This window comes from Lontra canadensis, unplaced genomic scaffold (genome assembly GCF_010015895.1).
Source record: "Lontra canadensis isolate GAN:19392208 unplaced genomic scaffold, GSC_riverotter_1.0 scaffold163, whole genome shotgun sequence".
In the NCBI taxonomy this organism is placed as follows: Eukaryota; Metazoa; Chordata; class Mammalia; order Carnivora; family Mustelidae; genus Lontra; species Lontra canadensis.
The window spans coordinates 346863-361596 of record NW_022631157.1 but is presented as its reverse complement, the minus strand read 5'-3'; the positions used below and the strand labels follow the sequence as shown (position 1 = coordinate 361596).

Sequence of the window (14734 nt, the reverse complement as noted above, 5' to 3'; positions counted from 1 at the left end):
CTTTGTAAAAAAACATATGCATACACATACAGATTCTGTATGTCTGTTTACACACAATTTTCCTCCCCCAAATTAATATGTAGAATGGTGTCTCTGGGATTGAGGGGCTAGTATCTTTTTTTTTTTTTTTTTAAACTCCACTTGTACTTACTCCTTTCTTCCATTTTTTTTCACGTTCTCTCACCACACACATGGAGGAGAAGAATGCACTGAGTTCTTTACAAAAACGGCACCACTTCTTACACTTCTGCATTTTTTTCTTCTCCATTCAATATCTTGTATGGAGCTTTTTTTTTTTTTTTTTTTAAGTGAACTTGGCTCCCAATGTGAGGCTTTGACTCACAGCCCCAACATCAAGAGTGGCATGCTCTACCAACTGAGCCAGCCAGGTGCCCCCCTGTATAAACAGCCTTCTATGTCAACCGATACAGATGTAATTAACTTATTTATCACTTTGTATTCCTTACCCTTTTTTTTTAAATGGTTTTTTTTCCTCTGTTCTAATTTGTCAGAGTTTCATGTGACAGACCTTAACTCATTACAAGCTTTTTTTAACTCTGTTTTTGTCCATTGACTTTTATTAATGGCATCTTTGGCCCTACATTTAAGACTTCTATTTTTAAGGTTTTATTTATTTATTTAAAAGATTATATTGGGGCGCCTGGGTGGCTCAGTGGGTTAAAGCCTCTGCCTTCGGCCCAGGTCATGATCCCAGGGTTCTGGGATCGAGCCCCACATCAGGCACTCTGCTGGGCAGGGAGCCTTCTTCCCACCCCCCTACCCCACCCCACCACCTCGGCCTGCCTCTCTGGCTACTTGTGATCTCTGTCAAATAAATAAATAAGGGCGCCTGGGTGGCTCAGTGGGTTAAGCCGCTGCCTTCGGCTCAGGTCATGATCTCAGGGTCCTGGGATCGAGTCCCGCATCGGGCTCTCTGCTCAGCAGGGAGCCTGCTTCCCTCTCTCTCTCTGCCTGCCTCTCTGCCTACTTGTGATCTCTCTGTGTCAAATAAATAAATAAAATCTTTAAAAAATAAATAAATAAATAAATAAAATCTTTAAAAAAAAAAAGATTTTATTTATGACAGAGAGAGATAGCAAGAGAGTGAGCACAAGCACAGGGGAGCTGGAGAGAGAGAAGCAGACTCCCGGCTGAGCAGGGAGCCTGATGCGGGGCGATCCCAGGACCCTGGGATCATGGCCTGAGCCTAAGGCAGACGCTTAATGACTGAGCCACCCAGGCGCCCCAGATTTTATTATCAGACCACAAGCGAGAGCGAGCGAGCGTGCACAAGCAAGGAGAGCAGCAGGCAGAGGAAGAAGCAGGCTCTCCCCTGAGCTAGGAGCCTGATGTGGACTGGATCCCAGGACCCTGGCATCATGACCTGAGCCAAAGGCTGACGTTTAACTGACTGAGCCACCCAGGCATCACCATAGAAGACTTTTATGCAGTCAAGTTATCTTTCTTTAAAAGTATCTTGATGGAGTCATTCATTCTTCACATTTTTATGTAAATGTTTTTCTTTTATAGTGCTTTCATTTTCTGTCTTGATTTAGGTATCTCCTCCATTCCTTGATTGTAGATCTAATCTCCCAAATGTTCTAAAATTTTTAATATTTTGATGATCACATTTAAATCCTTAATGTATCTGGTATTAAGTTTTGTATATGATATGAAGTAGGGGTCCAAATATTTAAAAACACTTGTACTTTTATTTTTTAAGTAATCTCTATGCTTAACGTGGGGCTCAAATTTACAATCCCAAGATCAAGAGTCACCTGGTCTACCAACTGAAACAGCCAGGTACCCCAACACTTGTAGCTTTTAATTTTAGGATTAGACGTTACTTATTTTGTAAAAATCCAAATACATAACCCAAATCAGCAACTCTGAGAAGTATGTAGCAGGCAGTTCTAAGTGAACTCAAGGATGAAACTGTGGAATTAGTAGCTGTGCTACAATGACTGATGTGTGTATAATGTGTATGATGGGAATACTGAACAAAGGAGGCAATGTGACAGCTGCTAATCAGTGGAGCTCCATAAACCAGCAAAATTCATGGAAAAATGGTGTTCTCAGAATATAAGCAAAGCCAAACTACAGGGAGTAAGGTAGCATGCTTTTTTGTAAATAATCATTCCTGATTAATCTATTAGAACTCATCATAGCGGTTCTATCAGTTTGCTAGGGTTGCTATAACAAAATACCACAGACTGGGTGGTGCAAACAATAGAAATTTATTTTCTCACAATTCCGGGGGCTATAAGTGTGAGATCAAGATGTCAACAGAGCTGGTTTCTTCTGAGGCTTTCCCATTGGCTTGTTGCAGATAGCTGTTGTCTCCCTGTATCTTCACTCCGTCTTCCTTCTCTGTGTGTGTGTCTGTGTCCTAATTTCTTCTTTATAAGGACACCAGTCATTGGATTAAGGCCAACCCATGACCTCATTTTAACTTAATTACATCGTTAAAGACTATCTACAAATACAGTCACATTCTGAAGTACGGGGGTGAGGGGTTAGGACTTCAACATATGAATGCAGGAAGGCAGACTGCAGTGGAGACATAATTCAGCTCATAAAAGGGATTAATAATACAGTGAATATGATTTTATTTTGAAAAAGCTTTGACAAGATTTTTACACTGAAGGCTCTATTTAAAGAAGTAACTAAGGAATTGTGATTACCAATTCGTTAAATTAATGAAGAAATGAACAGATCGATACATGGTAAAGAAATTGAGAGGTAAGAAACAATGAGTAGAATTACAAAGACACTTTTCTAGAAGACTATAAGGATTGGTGTTAAGACGAATCTTACATATTTAGAAAAGATAGAAGGGAGTACAGCATAAAATATCCATACTGATAGCTATATCTGACTTCCTCTAGGTAATGAAAAAACAGAGTTAAGAGGTGATATCAGGTGGTATATGAAAGTATTTTTAAGTGGATTTCACGTGGATAAGTACAATGTATTATATTTATAGGTCAGTGATTTTAAATGGGGGTGGAGGATGGCAGGAAAGAATGCCTTCCAGGGATAAGCATATCAAAACTAGGGGGTGTAGACAGTGCTTTTTCAAATTATACTTTCTGAAACTTTGATTTTCTGTCACTCCCTCCACTCTACATTGATAATCACTACTACAATGCTCCACTGATTAAAAATGTCCCCATTTGATAAATGATTCAAATTACACTTATATGATTATGGTCCCAAAGCTACCTAATATTACCTAAGAAAGGGACCCTAGAGACATGTCAACCATGTCCAAAAGACCTTCACCCAATATGCTGGTTGTGACCAGAGAGGCTATATAATGGTAGGTGACCTGAACATTAACACTGGACCAGACACAAAGCATCATAAAATCATCTACAACTGCCCTTTGAAAAAGCATCACAGAACTCTGAAGCCCAATCCCCTTCAATCAAGAACCAGTGATTATAACCTCCTTATTTTATTTATAGGAAACTAAGATCCAGAGAAGTTCAAATAACTATGTAAAGACTCTGAGATAGTTATTGGTGGATCTAAGCACAAGTCTAATACTCTTAACAAGTTTAGAAACCATTAATTCCTATTTCTAGTGTTCAGGGTTTTTATCCAATATGCAGTTCTGCTCACTACAACTTTTACAAAAAAAATGTAGGAAAGCTAAAATAGCATCTAAAGAGAAACAAATGAGATAAAAGGATTAATGTTACATTTTATTATTCATTTAGAAACAGAAAAAAAGAAAATAAAGGTAGCAAAGATGGAACCAAGAATGTGGCTAGCATACAAAATATACAACATGAAGTCCTAAACACTTGCTGGAAGTGGACTACAAATTAGGCTTTAAGTGGCCTAGCACTGATATAAAGAGAAAAATACAGTCTGTTGAATATTTAGTGTCTTTAAGGTAAAACCAAATAGCAATTTAGGAAAAGCACAGCTGGGTCCAGAGGAAATTTCTCCCATGCATCCTTAAATTGAACATTATGAATTATAATGAACACCCTTTATAGTATATCCACAGCAGTTAAATTTCATAGGGATTTTCCTACATTGCCGAAGTATAATCCAGAGAAAGCAATTTTGCAGAGGCCAGTAAAATGCCAGCTTTGTACAGGGAAAATCTGGCTTAATCCAGGGAACAGAATTAATAAACACATGTATACAGGGTGTTCCAGACTCTTTTCGGTCTGTAAAGAGAGATCAGAAATAACTGAAGAATAATGAAAATGAAGACTTTGAAGGGCTCCTGGCTGCCTCAGTCAGAAGAGCGTGCTACTCGTGATCTCAGGGTTGGGAGTTTGAACCCCGCATTGGGTGTAGAGATTACTTATATACATAAATTAAAAAAATTTTTAAATGGTTTTGAGTTTAAGAAAAATGAAAAGAAGTCAGTAAACGCCAGAAATACATACAAATTTAAGGTCCAGATGATTTACCTTTTCCTTTAGGAAAAGGTTCTCGAAATACATCTAACCTTAAATCTGAAGGTTGACGTCATGCCTGTTAATCCCTTGGTTTGTCCATCAGAATGTGAATCCTAGGTTATCTAGGAAAATGATCAGTTTAAGAATCTTGTCTTTTGAAGAGGTTTTGTCTTGGAAAAAAATTCAATAGCTATCCCAATCAGCCCTAGAAGACATTTAACCCACATTTGTTTCAGTTCCTATTCCTCACATTTTAAATTCACTTTTGAAATTTTTAAAAATTAGATTTGTTACGGACTGGCTTTGAGCCCCCAGGTCTTATGTTTTAACTGCATATTTAGGGGTTAAAATGCCAGCTTATGGGGCACCTGGGTGGCTCAGTGGGTTAAAGCCTCTGCCTTTGGCTCAGATTGCGATCCCAGGGTTCTGGGATGGAGCCCCACATCAGGCTCTCTGCTCAGCGGGAAGCCTGCCTACCCCTACCCCCCACCCCTACCCGCCACGCCTGCCTCTGCCTACTTGTGATCTCTGTCAAATAAATAAATAAATCTTTTTTAAAAAATGCCAGCTTATGAGACCTTTGAAAAACATTCATATTGCTTCCAACAAGCCTATAAATAGCACCTTAAGGACCCATGAAGTGTTAATATTGCTCAAGAAAGGAAATATGGCAGGGGTGCCTGAGTGGCTTGGTCGGTTAAGCATCCAACTCCTTATTTCAGCTCAGATCATGAATTCAGGGTCGAGAGACTGAGCCCCATGTCAGGCTCTGTGCTGGGCATGGAGCCTGCTTAAGATTCTGTCTCCTTGGGGCGCCTGGGTGGTTCAGTGGATTAAGCCTCTGCCTTCGGCTCCCGTCATGATCTCAGGGTTCTGGGATTGAGCCCTGCATCAGGCTCTCTGCTCAGCAGGGAGCCTGCTTCCCCCACCCCATCTCTCTGACTACTTGTGATCTCTCTCTCTCTGTGTCAAATAAATAAAATCTTAAAAAAAAAAAAAAAGATTCTGTCTCCTTGTGCCCCTCCCCTCTCGAATAAATAATGAAAGGAAATATGGCAGAGGAAAGGAACAGGAAAAGTAGAATAAGCCTCTGGCTGAAAGCTTCAGGTATGAGCATTGAAGAAATGAAGCAAAGGAAAAGGTTGACACTCTGATATGAGATGTTGAATTGAGAGGTGGGTTGTATTAGAGGGTGGGAATGGTCAGGAATTGTGGCTGCCAATAGCAGCATGCCCAAGATTTGAACTCTGGTCCAAAAAGTGTAACAGAATGGTAAGAGGCTACAGATTGAAAACAAACCAGATCATCAAAGTGGTCATACGGAGTTGGCAGTGGAAGAAATCCTCAGGTTCCCAGATGGGCTCAAATCTATAGTAGAGGGGCTCAAGCAAGGCTGGGATGGACCAGGTAGGACTCCAGGTTACAGTCAAAATCCTTGAAAATCATGGACTCCGATGGACTGGGCTGAGTAGCTTGTGCCTTCATGACAAAGTTCACTGGCTGCTTCTGTAGGAGCTCTGGGTCAAAGGCCACACCCCGAAAGAAAGGGTGGACCTGGAAGTGATGCAAGTAACGCAGACGCTGGAGGGGATTCTGGCATAAGAGCTGAAGGCAAATAAAGCATGAAGGGTGAGGAACTGGGATGGGAAGGGGGCTAAACAGAAAAGCTGGAAAAGGAGAAGTTCATCAAGCTGTGGAGGCCAGGAAGGAGAATCCTAAAGAAGACTTGAAAGAGAAACAGGCTGATTTTGGGGCAAAGGTAGGAAGAAAGGCGCTGTATTGGTAAGAGAGTAGCACTGGCCCTCTCTCTCAGAAGTGACCTGTTATGGATGGGGAGGATAGATGAAGGATGAAAAACTCAGAACTGGAATTTATAGTGCTGGTTAGAGGGCGAGTGGTGAGGTGGTACTTGATCAAGTTGGAGCACACGCCCACTCTAGCCAGATTATTAGAGGAAAGGGGAAGTATCACTTCAGTGGGGTAGATAGGAATAGAAGGATAGAAGGAAAATAGTGTTCACCCTTACCTCATGGAGCAGGAGTGAGAGCCCCTGGTTAAGAGAAGCTGGGATCTCAGAACCATAGTGGGTCACACTTGCCAGCATGGCCACATGATCTCTCTCTGCAGCCACTGGGAACTGAGTTGGGCCGGGTTAGGGCGGGGGAGACACAGTATCGTTGGTTGGTAGGAGTGAGGCAAGATTTCCTAAGGTCTTTTTCCCATTACAGGGCAAAGCTCCTCTCTTTGCTCAAAATCCCTACCATTCTCTCACCTTCCCAGTAGCCAGAGAGAAAAGCAAGACACCCAAGGACCACCAATCAGCAGCGTGGTTGTAAGGCCCTCCACTCAGGACCTCTGGGGCTAGATTTGAAAGACAGTTGTCATTGACATCAATCAACTAGACTCCTGCCAATGCTTACCCACCAGCTTTAGCCCCTCTCTCACCCATGTACTGAAGAGTGCCACAGATAGTATAGGCTCGGGTTCCCTGGGGCAGGCGGCGGGACAGACCAAAGTCTGTCAGTTTCAGATGGCCTATGAAAGATAAGGCAACAGCACCACTCTGGTCCTCCCCTCATCAGCCACGACTTATTCCCAAACTGAGGGTCCTTTCATTCTGGGCCTAGGAAAGAAAAGGACTTACCTCGTTCATCCAGAAGGATATTCTCCATCTGAAAAATCACAGGTGAGAAGTTATTAGTCATCCTCTTCCTTTTTTTTTTTCCCATCCTCTTCCTTTCAACCCTCTTCCATCATGTATACCTCCAGCTGAGAAACATGCCCTATTCAGTATTCAGGCCTATACATTGATGGCCCTTGCCCAAATCCTTAGCACTCCTGAAGGTCCCAAGGTCAGCTCTTCTCAGCTCCCTCCCCCGCTGCCTTCTTAGATCTGTTGGAACTTCTGAGGCCCCACTTCAGACAAAGAAAAAAGCACTTAACTCTACCTTCACATCCCGATGGATGATGCCCAAATCATGGAGATAGCCTGCAGATGACAAGAAGTTTGGGGTGTGCTAAAGCTCTCCTGTAGTTCCCATCCCATTCCTATCCCTGTTCTTTGACCTCCAGAGTTAATATCAGATCTATTCTCTGCCCCTCCCTCTCAATTCTTCCCTCATTCCCATTACCATTCTTGTTTCACTTACACAGCACCAGAACCAGTTCAGCAGCAAAGAGGCGGATGGAAGCCTCAGCAAAGCAGCCAACAGAGGACCACAGGGAGTACAGATCTGTACTGCAGTAGCTGCACACTGCGAAGTACCAGAAGTCTAGGCAATGTTTGGGGTTACTGTGCCTGGGCTCAAGGCATTTTAGGCCTCTTGCCCAAATGGATGCCACCCGTTGTTCCCTCTCTTGGGAGAGAAACGTGCTCTGAGAAGGGAAACAGAGCAAAGGGAGTACAGGCCAAAGGAATGGGTACTCTCAGGTGGGGAGTACAATAAAAGGGTTCTTGGGAATGAGAGGCCCATCACTCACTAATGAAGAGGTGCCGTTTTCCCTGCCAGCTGTCCCCCAAACAGTGTACAAAAGGATGGTTGATCTGTCGCTAGGAATGAAGAAAACAGGAAGTTAGGGAGGTAAAATGTCACTGAGAATCAAGGCAGCCAAGAAGTCAGGATTTACCTAGTTCTGCAGAAAAGGAGCTGCTGCCCCACCTCTCAGTTCAGGTGAACTAAGTAGGGATTTCCTGCCTGGTAATTCCAAAACCAGCATGATACTGAGGAACACACTATGACATGCTGGAGAGATTTCCATGGAAGGGTCTAGAATTAATTGCTGATAACTATTTTTCCCAGGATCTACTTTGGTTGAAGCAGAGGGAGTGGGCAGAACCAGAAAGAGCCGGACAGTTGGGACAGGAAAGGTACTTTGTCCACCTGTGGTTTACTTCTTCCTAGGATCCATTCCTGGGCTCTGTGCATACCTGGATGCTAACCTCCTCTTTGCACTGCCTCAGGATGTCCCTCTGTAGGACCTTTACCTTGGGCACCACCTATAAAAGGAGAGGAGTGGTGACTCCAACAGGTTGTTTATGCCTACCAAACCTTTCTGAAACCAAGATTGGAGGCAGGGACTAGAGAATGAAGTGGAAGAGTACCTAGGTCCCTACCTTCACTGCAAATACTGCTTTCTGGCCACAGTCTAGCACCTTGAGGACTGTTCCAAAGGAGCCTTTAGCCACAAGGCCTAAAATCTGTACAGAGAAATGGAGAATAGCACAATTGAAACTCTGGCCATTCTTAGATGTCTCCCCAAGACTGAGACCCCTTCCAGGGACTGACCTACCTTCAGCTGGTGATGCCCCCTGAGGGGCCTAATGGGAAATTCCGGCAGAAAAAGGCTGACGAACTGAGGCACTGGCCACTCAGACAGAGGCTTCTCTGTTAGCAATGGGGCCGGTTCCAAGGACTCCTGGTGTAGGTACTGATGCCCCCGTAGTCCCCACAGCTCTTCCACACCTGACCTGGTAGTCCCCACACCTGACCAGAGGCTCTTCCAGCCTCGGACCCAGGGACCCCGGATGCTGTCACCCTGCTGAGAACCAAGGGAGCCACTCTAAACCTCTGCCCTTGAGGCATTACAAGTTCTTCCCATCTTAGAAGACATACCCTCAAATCACAACCTTAGGGATCCATTTTTGAGCACCAGGCAAAATTGTCATTGCCATTACCGTTGCTTTGGGCCAAGGCCTAAATTTCCTGGACATGATTTAAATCCTCTAGGAAACCAGTATTTGGATATTTTTCCCCTTGAGGCATCAGAGATTCAGCCTGTGGCTCTTGGTATGGAATTGGGGTATTTTCACAGCATAGCCTACTAGTTCCCCTCCACAGTGGGCATCACTAACATTCTCCTCAGTTCCCTCCTAAGTCAGTTCCCAGGCCTTAAGCCCATGCCCCCTTTACCTCCCCCCTAAACAGGCTACCAGAGCCCCACAGCCTACCTTATGAGAAGTAGCCACCGGGGCATGTTGCCCCTGCCGACAGCTCACTGTTCCCATCCAAAGCCTCTGCCTCCTCTCCTCCTGCTAAATCTGCTGTCCTAGTTACATAAGCAACCCCTGCCCCTGATGCTACATTACACATGAGCTCCGCCTCTTCTCTACTGTTCATGACTGGAGATGCAAGTTGATGCAGCAAAACCCCACTCTTATCCCCAAATTCTATCCTCCCCCCAACCCCAGTTATGAATAGGCTGAGCCAGCAGTAAAACGTGTAGAGACCTATTAGGAGGCCAGTGTCAAAGCAGAGCTGGGACGTATCTGTGATACAGTCTCACAGAGGAGAGAAGAGGTCATCCCCATTAAAGTGGTAGCTAGAGGATATGTCTTAGGTTGATGGGGAGGGAGAGACACAGGTTGAAACCCATGCATTTAACACACCAAAAAGAAAAAAAAATCAAATTTAAAATATTTTTTTTTCTCTTTAAGTCGTTTTCTTACCATTTTCCAGGGCATACCCCAAGGGGACACATGGCCAGCCCTGGCATCTATTGCCATCTTCCCAAGTGAACTTGGCACAGATTGAGAAGGGGCTGATTTCCCCCCAGAACCCTAATACCTCTCATACAAAGCAGTGGAATGAGGAACAGGAGATCGACTCCTCCCCTCAACTTTCTAACACAGAGGGAGAGCAATTACACTTAGAAATATATATGTATATATTTATATATAGGTCTATAAAAATTTATCACACTTGATCAGAACTGTCCCTCCCACCCTTTCAGTTGGCCCCAGTGGAACCAGATCCTAGTCCTGGGCCCATTCCCTGGGTCTTGCTCTCTTGATGCCTCTCTGGCCCTTGGCCTGCTGATCAGTGTGAGGTAGAACTCAGCGTTATTATCCACTGTATTCTGCAGGGAACAGGCCAGCTGCTAAAAGAGCAGTGCCTCTCTCCACAGTACCCTGTGGGCTCCTGACCCCCCACAAATCCTGATAGGTAAAGGGAAGCACCTCCCACCCCACAAGTCCCTGGGGCCCAAGCCAGAGTCAGATCCTGTACTGCAGCCACTCTTGGATGCTGGATCACTTGCGCCTCCCAAAGATGGACTTCTTGCCAGGGTTCTTGTTGCCCACACTTAAACCGATGAGGAGCCGGGCTTTCTCCTCCTCTTCCTGCTGTTGCATGTTGAGGTCTGATTTAGTTTCTAGCTTTCCCCGGACCTCAGACCCTGTTGCAGGCTTCAGCCTTAGCTTCTCTTTGATTACCTGATAGGTTAGAGAGGAGAAAAAGGGAAGGTAAATATTAGCAGTACAAGCAGAATAAATCAATGTGAACAATTCAATAAAGATTTATTAAGCTTACATGAAGGCACAGCGGGGCAATTCAAATTACAAAATGATCTCTGCTTTTAAGAAGCTTACAGTCTAATTAGAACCCATTCTGAACCTCAAGTTGTGTCAGCCCTCAGTTTCCTAAAAATCAACTGTTAAGATACACAAAATACTCAGTAACCATCTAATTTAATCATCTGACCAAAGTCACGGAGCGGGTAGGGATAGAAGTTGATCACTTCATTCAGCTGCCCATCCCCAAAGGCTGCTTGTCCTATATATGTCCTACAATGAAATGCACCTGAGCACAGGATCTGTTTGCCAGCCCCTGCTAACCAAACCTCCACAAACTCTGCCGGCATACCTGGGCAACCAGGGCTTTGCGGCTGTCCCGCTTGACAGCCATGGCAAAGTCGAGCCATGTCCAGGTGTTGTTGTGGTACTCCAGACAGGGCAGCACCAGGTTAAGGTCACCCCAATCCACACTGTTCTTCTCACCCTGCAAGAGAAGGTGAAAGAGGGGACAGAGAAAAGAAGAATCAAAAGATCTATCAGCTGCCATTTTTAGTTCAAGCCATACCTGAGTCCGAGCCCAGTGCTTTCCTAGAGTAGCAGTTTAGCTACTGATTTCCCTTTACCTCATCCTGTAATGGTACTGACTCCCGAAGGCAGCGGAGGGAACAGCAGGTTACCACCCACAGACCAGCTTCACAAACTAGACGGTGGTGCCTAACTTTAATCTCTGATCTTATCTGGTTCCATTCCCCCCTGTTCTAGAAAGTACTGGGGAGAAGCAGACCTTGTAGCTGACGCACAGAGGAACCTGTGGAATCTTTATGTAGATGAACGAGTTGTTCATGGCAGCTCGCTCTTTCATCTTGTCAATATCATCCACAGGGTGCTAGGAAAGGCAGGAAAGGAATGTGAGTCCCTGAAACCATCGGAAGAAACTTAGGACCCCAAACATCTCCATCTCCTTTCATCCCTGGAAAAGAATGAAGAAATCCCTAGTGGGGCCAAACAGAGAACCCCAGGACTTTCCCATCTCTACGCCATTAGGGGCATGTGTGGTACCTCAGGTACTTTCCGAAATGACCTCCTGACGCCAGAACTCCGATTTAAGCCTTGAGCCACACCCTTCCCAGCGCCCAGTGGTGCTGCATCATCCGCCGCAATCAGCTGCCGAGGCTTCACCACTGGAATCCCTACGAGAAAGCGAGCATACCAGCTGCCATCCTCTTTCTGAAGCTTTAGCTATCTTGGGGCCACTACCGCAGTCTTCTGGAGCTCCACCATAAAAGTTCTCACCAGTAGTCACCAGTTTGGACTTATCTTCTTCATCTCCAACCTCATCATCTTCCACACTTCGGCCAGGAAAGAAAAAGCCCATTATTCTATGGAAGAACTGGTGTGTCAGCTGGATGGTGAGAGGCACCACATTTACCTAAAGAGGAAAAAGGCTGAAGAAGCAATTAAGCTCAGACATCATCCCTCAGTTTTACCTACCCCTAATGTAGCATAGTAACACACAGATAGCTTTTGAGTGCCCTTTGTTTCTGTATCCCCAAAGGACTGTATACTAACCTCAAAATGTTCCTTAACAGAAATACCCCCAACAGGGGGCCGGACTTTGCTGAAGAGGCGAAGGGCCAGCTGTCGCCCAGACTGGCAGGAGCTCTGGGGCCGCAGGACTACCTACAGGATAATGAGTGACAAATCAACCCACAAGTCTGTTCAAACTAAGAGAAAAAGCAATGGTCTTGCTAAGCTGGGCAAGCTTTCAGCCTCTCAGATCACCACACTACCTCCCACCCTGGATTTATGTGAAAGGGCCCTTACAAATGCCCTGTGTTAGGGGGCACCTGGGTGGCTCAGTTAAGCATCTGATTCTTGATTTCCACTCAGGTCATAATCTCAGGGTCATGAGATCTAGCCCTGTGTCGGGCTCCACACTGAGCACAAAGTCTGTTTGGGATTCTTTCTTTTCCTCTCCCTCTGCCCCTCTTCTCTCTCTCTTTCAAATAAATAAAATCTTACAAATGCCCTTTGTTAGGAAGCATGAGAATGGGGGAGGAATGGGGAAATAAGACTTGCCTTATAGACCGCATTGGGGAGGAGGTTGTTCATAGTGAACCAGCCCAATTCCAGAAGATGTTCTGCTGTGTCATCAGACTTATTCACCTATAAAAAGATTTCCCACCACCCCCCGACCCAATATACTATAATTAGCCTTTCTCAGGAGCTTGCCAGAGAATGGCTAAATTTCCTATTTTTAGGTTCTCCAAATGTCTAATCCCAACCTTTGGCATCCCTTTCAATTTCATACAATCAATTCACCCTCTCATCCAGTGTTTCTCATGGGCACTACTGGCGAGGGCACGGTTGGCAAGGATGCTAAGTCCCAATAGCACTTCCCACAGTCACTGTGATATTTAAAAAATGGTCTTACATATTTCCAAACTCCCAGGGGGAAAAGGATGTGGAATAATGAATCATGTCCTTTCCTCCATGCCATTAGTTCCTTATTGCTGGAGAGCTGAATGTCCATATAGATTTAACAATTCTATTCCAAGCTGGACTTGGAAGATGACTTCCCTCTGGGCCATATTTCTGGGGATACTCTTATTCAGTGAAAGGAGCATTTGATCAAGCTCATCTATATCTGTGTAATTTCGAAGTACAAACAATTGTGTCTGAGGAGAACTATGCTCATGTCTCTATCATCAGTAACATCATCAGTAATCATATAATAATTAGCCTCTTTATGTCTCTTTCTATAAGACTCCTGAGACAGGTCAATGCCTCTCAACACAGCTTGCCTTTGTATGACTGTATACCCGATACCTTGCTGTAGAGGAACCGCTGCAGCTCTAGTTCAGCAATTCCTAGCTGTCCGTCTTCCTCTGTCAAGCGCCATCGTGCCTGAGCAAAGTAGAACTCAGTGCGACGGACAACACTCACATCTTCTTGTTGCTTCCGCAACTCCATCTTATTGGCCTGTTGCAACTGGAAGTCCTTAAAACACCTGCAGATGGACAGGAGGGCCAGAGCCAATAACGGTAACAGCATTTCGGTTACGGTGGGGTGGAATGCTCTAGAATGATACAGGAGGTAAACCCAGAGATAGACCTATTTTGGAAGAGGTACTCCCTAAATTTTTTCCGCTGGATTCACTGTTCCTCACACCTGGAGCCTGGGAGCTAAAGCCCATCTTTTAGTTCCACAGCTGCTGCTGCTTTTATTTTTTTAAGTAATCTCTACACCCAGTCTGGGGCTTAAGCTCATGATCCCAACATCAAGAGTCGCTCTACTGACTAAGCCAGCCAGGCACCCCCCGCGGCTAATAAAATATTCTCTGCCGGGTATGCCTGGGTGGCTCAGTCGGATGAGCCACTGCCTTCAGCTCAGGTCATGATCCCAGGGTCCTGCGATTGAGTCCCACATCGGGCTCCTTGCTTGGCGGGGAACCTGCTTCTCTCTCCGCCTCTGCCTGCTACTCTACTTGCTTGTACGCACGCTCGCTCTCTCTCTGACAAATAAATAAATAAAATCTTAAAAAAAAAAAGTCTATGCCCACTCATAAACCCCTATGATTGTATCTGCAATTGTGCTCCTTACTGATCAACTTCAAGACATTTTATTGTCAGTTCACCTGCACAGAGCAAGGCCACAAAAGTGATCTTTCCAAACCATTTGGTTTTCTCCTTTCCTAAGAGGAAAGGAGAGGAAAGGCTCTAATGAAGAGAGCCAAAGGAGGGGGTCACTTATTCTCAGTCTTTTGGCCAAGTCCAGTCAGGTTCATTCAGGAAGTACCCAAATCTATATCAGCCTTCAATGATGTGCACGAGACCCAAAGACTATCATTAACATGGGCAAGGAAGGGGCGCCTGGGTGGCTCAGTGGGTTGAGGCCTCTGCCTTTGGCTCAGGTCATGATCTCAGGGTCCTGGGATCAAGCCCCGTGTTGGGCTCTCTGCTTGCGGGGAGCCTGCTTCCTCCCTCTCTCTGCCTGCCTCTCTGCCTGTGATTTCTGT

At 45.0% G+C, this 14734-nt stretch overlaps 2 protein-coding genes across 6 annotated transcripts in view; both read right to left on the bottom strand.

The window, feature by feature from the left end:
- Positions 1 to 5424: 5424 nt before the first annotated feature.
- Positions 5425 to 9948, bottom strand: RSKR (ribosomal protein S6 kinase related). The gene is made up of 12 exons (XM_032845381.1): positions 9373 to 9948; positions 8715 to 8960; positions 8539 to 8622; positions 8353 to 8421; positions 7905 to 7974; positions 7574 to 7678; positions 7373 to 7413; positions 7069 to 7096; positions 6870 to 6959; positions 6697 to 6785; positions 6451 to 6561; positions 5425 to 6029 (listed from the first exon to the last, which is right to left on the bottom strand). Exons 1-12 carry the CDS (start codon positions 9427 to 9429, stop codon positions 5808 to 5810), a joined length of 1212 nt encoding a protein of 403 aa, XP_032701272.1. The 5' UTR covers positions 9430 to 9948; the 3' UTR covers positions 5425 to 5807.
- A 116-nt stretch (positions 9949 to 10064) lies between these two features.
- The window catches only part of KIAA0100 (KIAA0100 ortholog), a 30927-nt gene continuing 26257 nt past the window's right edge, over positions 10065 to 14734 (bottom strand). For 3 of the 5 annotated variants that reach the window (XM_032845376.1, XM_032845377.1, XM_032845379.1), the window contains 8 exons: positions 13546 to 13726; positions 12796 to 12882; positions 12286 to 12396; positions 12010 to 12145; positions 11776 to 11906; positions 11501 to 11602; positions 11066 to 11200; positions 10065 to 10635 (listed from right to left, as the gene is read on the bottom strand). In XM_032845376.1, the coding sequence (XP_032701267.1) occupies positions 10453 to 10635; positions 11066 to 11200; positions 11501 to 11602; positions 11776 to 11906; positions 12010 to 12145; positions 12286 to 12396; positions 12796 to 12882; positions 13546 to 13726 (1066 nt within the window). In that variant the 3' untranslated portion in view covers positions 10065 to 10452. Of the gene's footprint in view, positions 10636 to 11065; positions 11201 to 11500; positions 11687 to 11775; positions 11907 to 12009; positions 12162 to 12285; positions 12397 to 12795; positions 12883 to 13545; positions 13727 to 14734 lie in introns of those variants that run through there. The other 2 variants (XM_032845378.1, XR_004381211.1) reach the window with 2 other exon arrangements.

Coding starts and splice junctions, on each gene's coding strand:
- RSKR (XM_032845381.1), bottom strand. CDS start 9,429: ATGGGAACAGTGAGCTGTCGGCAGGGGCAACATGCCCCGGTGGCTACT. Junction 8,623..8,714: donor GGGGGCATCACCAGCTGAAG/GTAGGTCAGTCC, acceptor TTCTCTGTACAG/ATTTTAGGCCTTGTGGCTAA. Junction 7,975..8,352: donor AAGAGGAGGTTAGCATCCAG/GTATGCACAGAG, acceptor CTTCATTCCTAG/CGACAGATCAACCATCCTTT.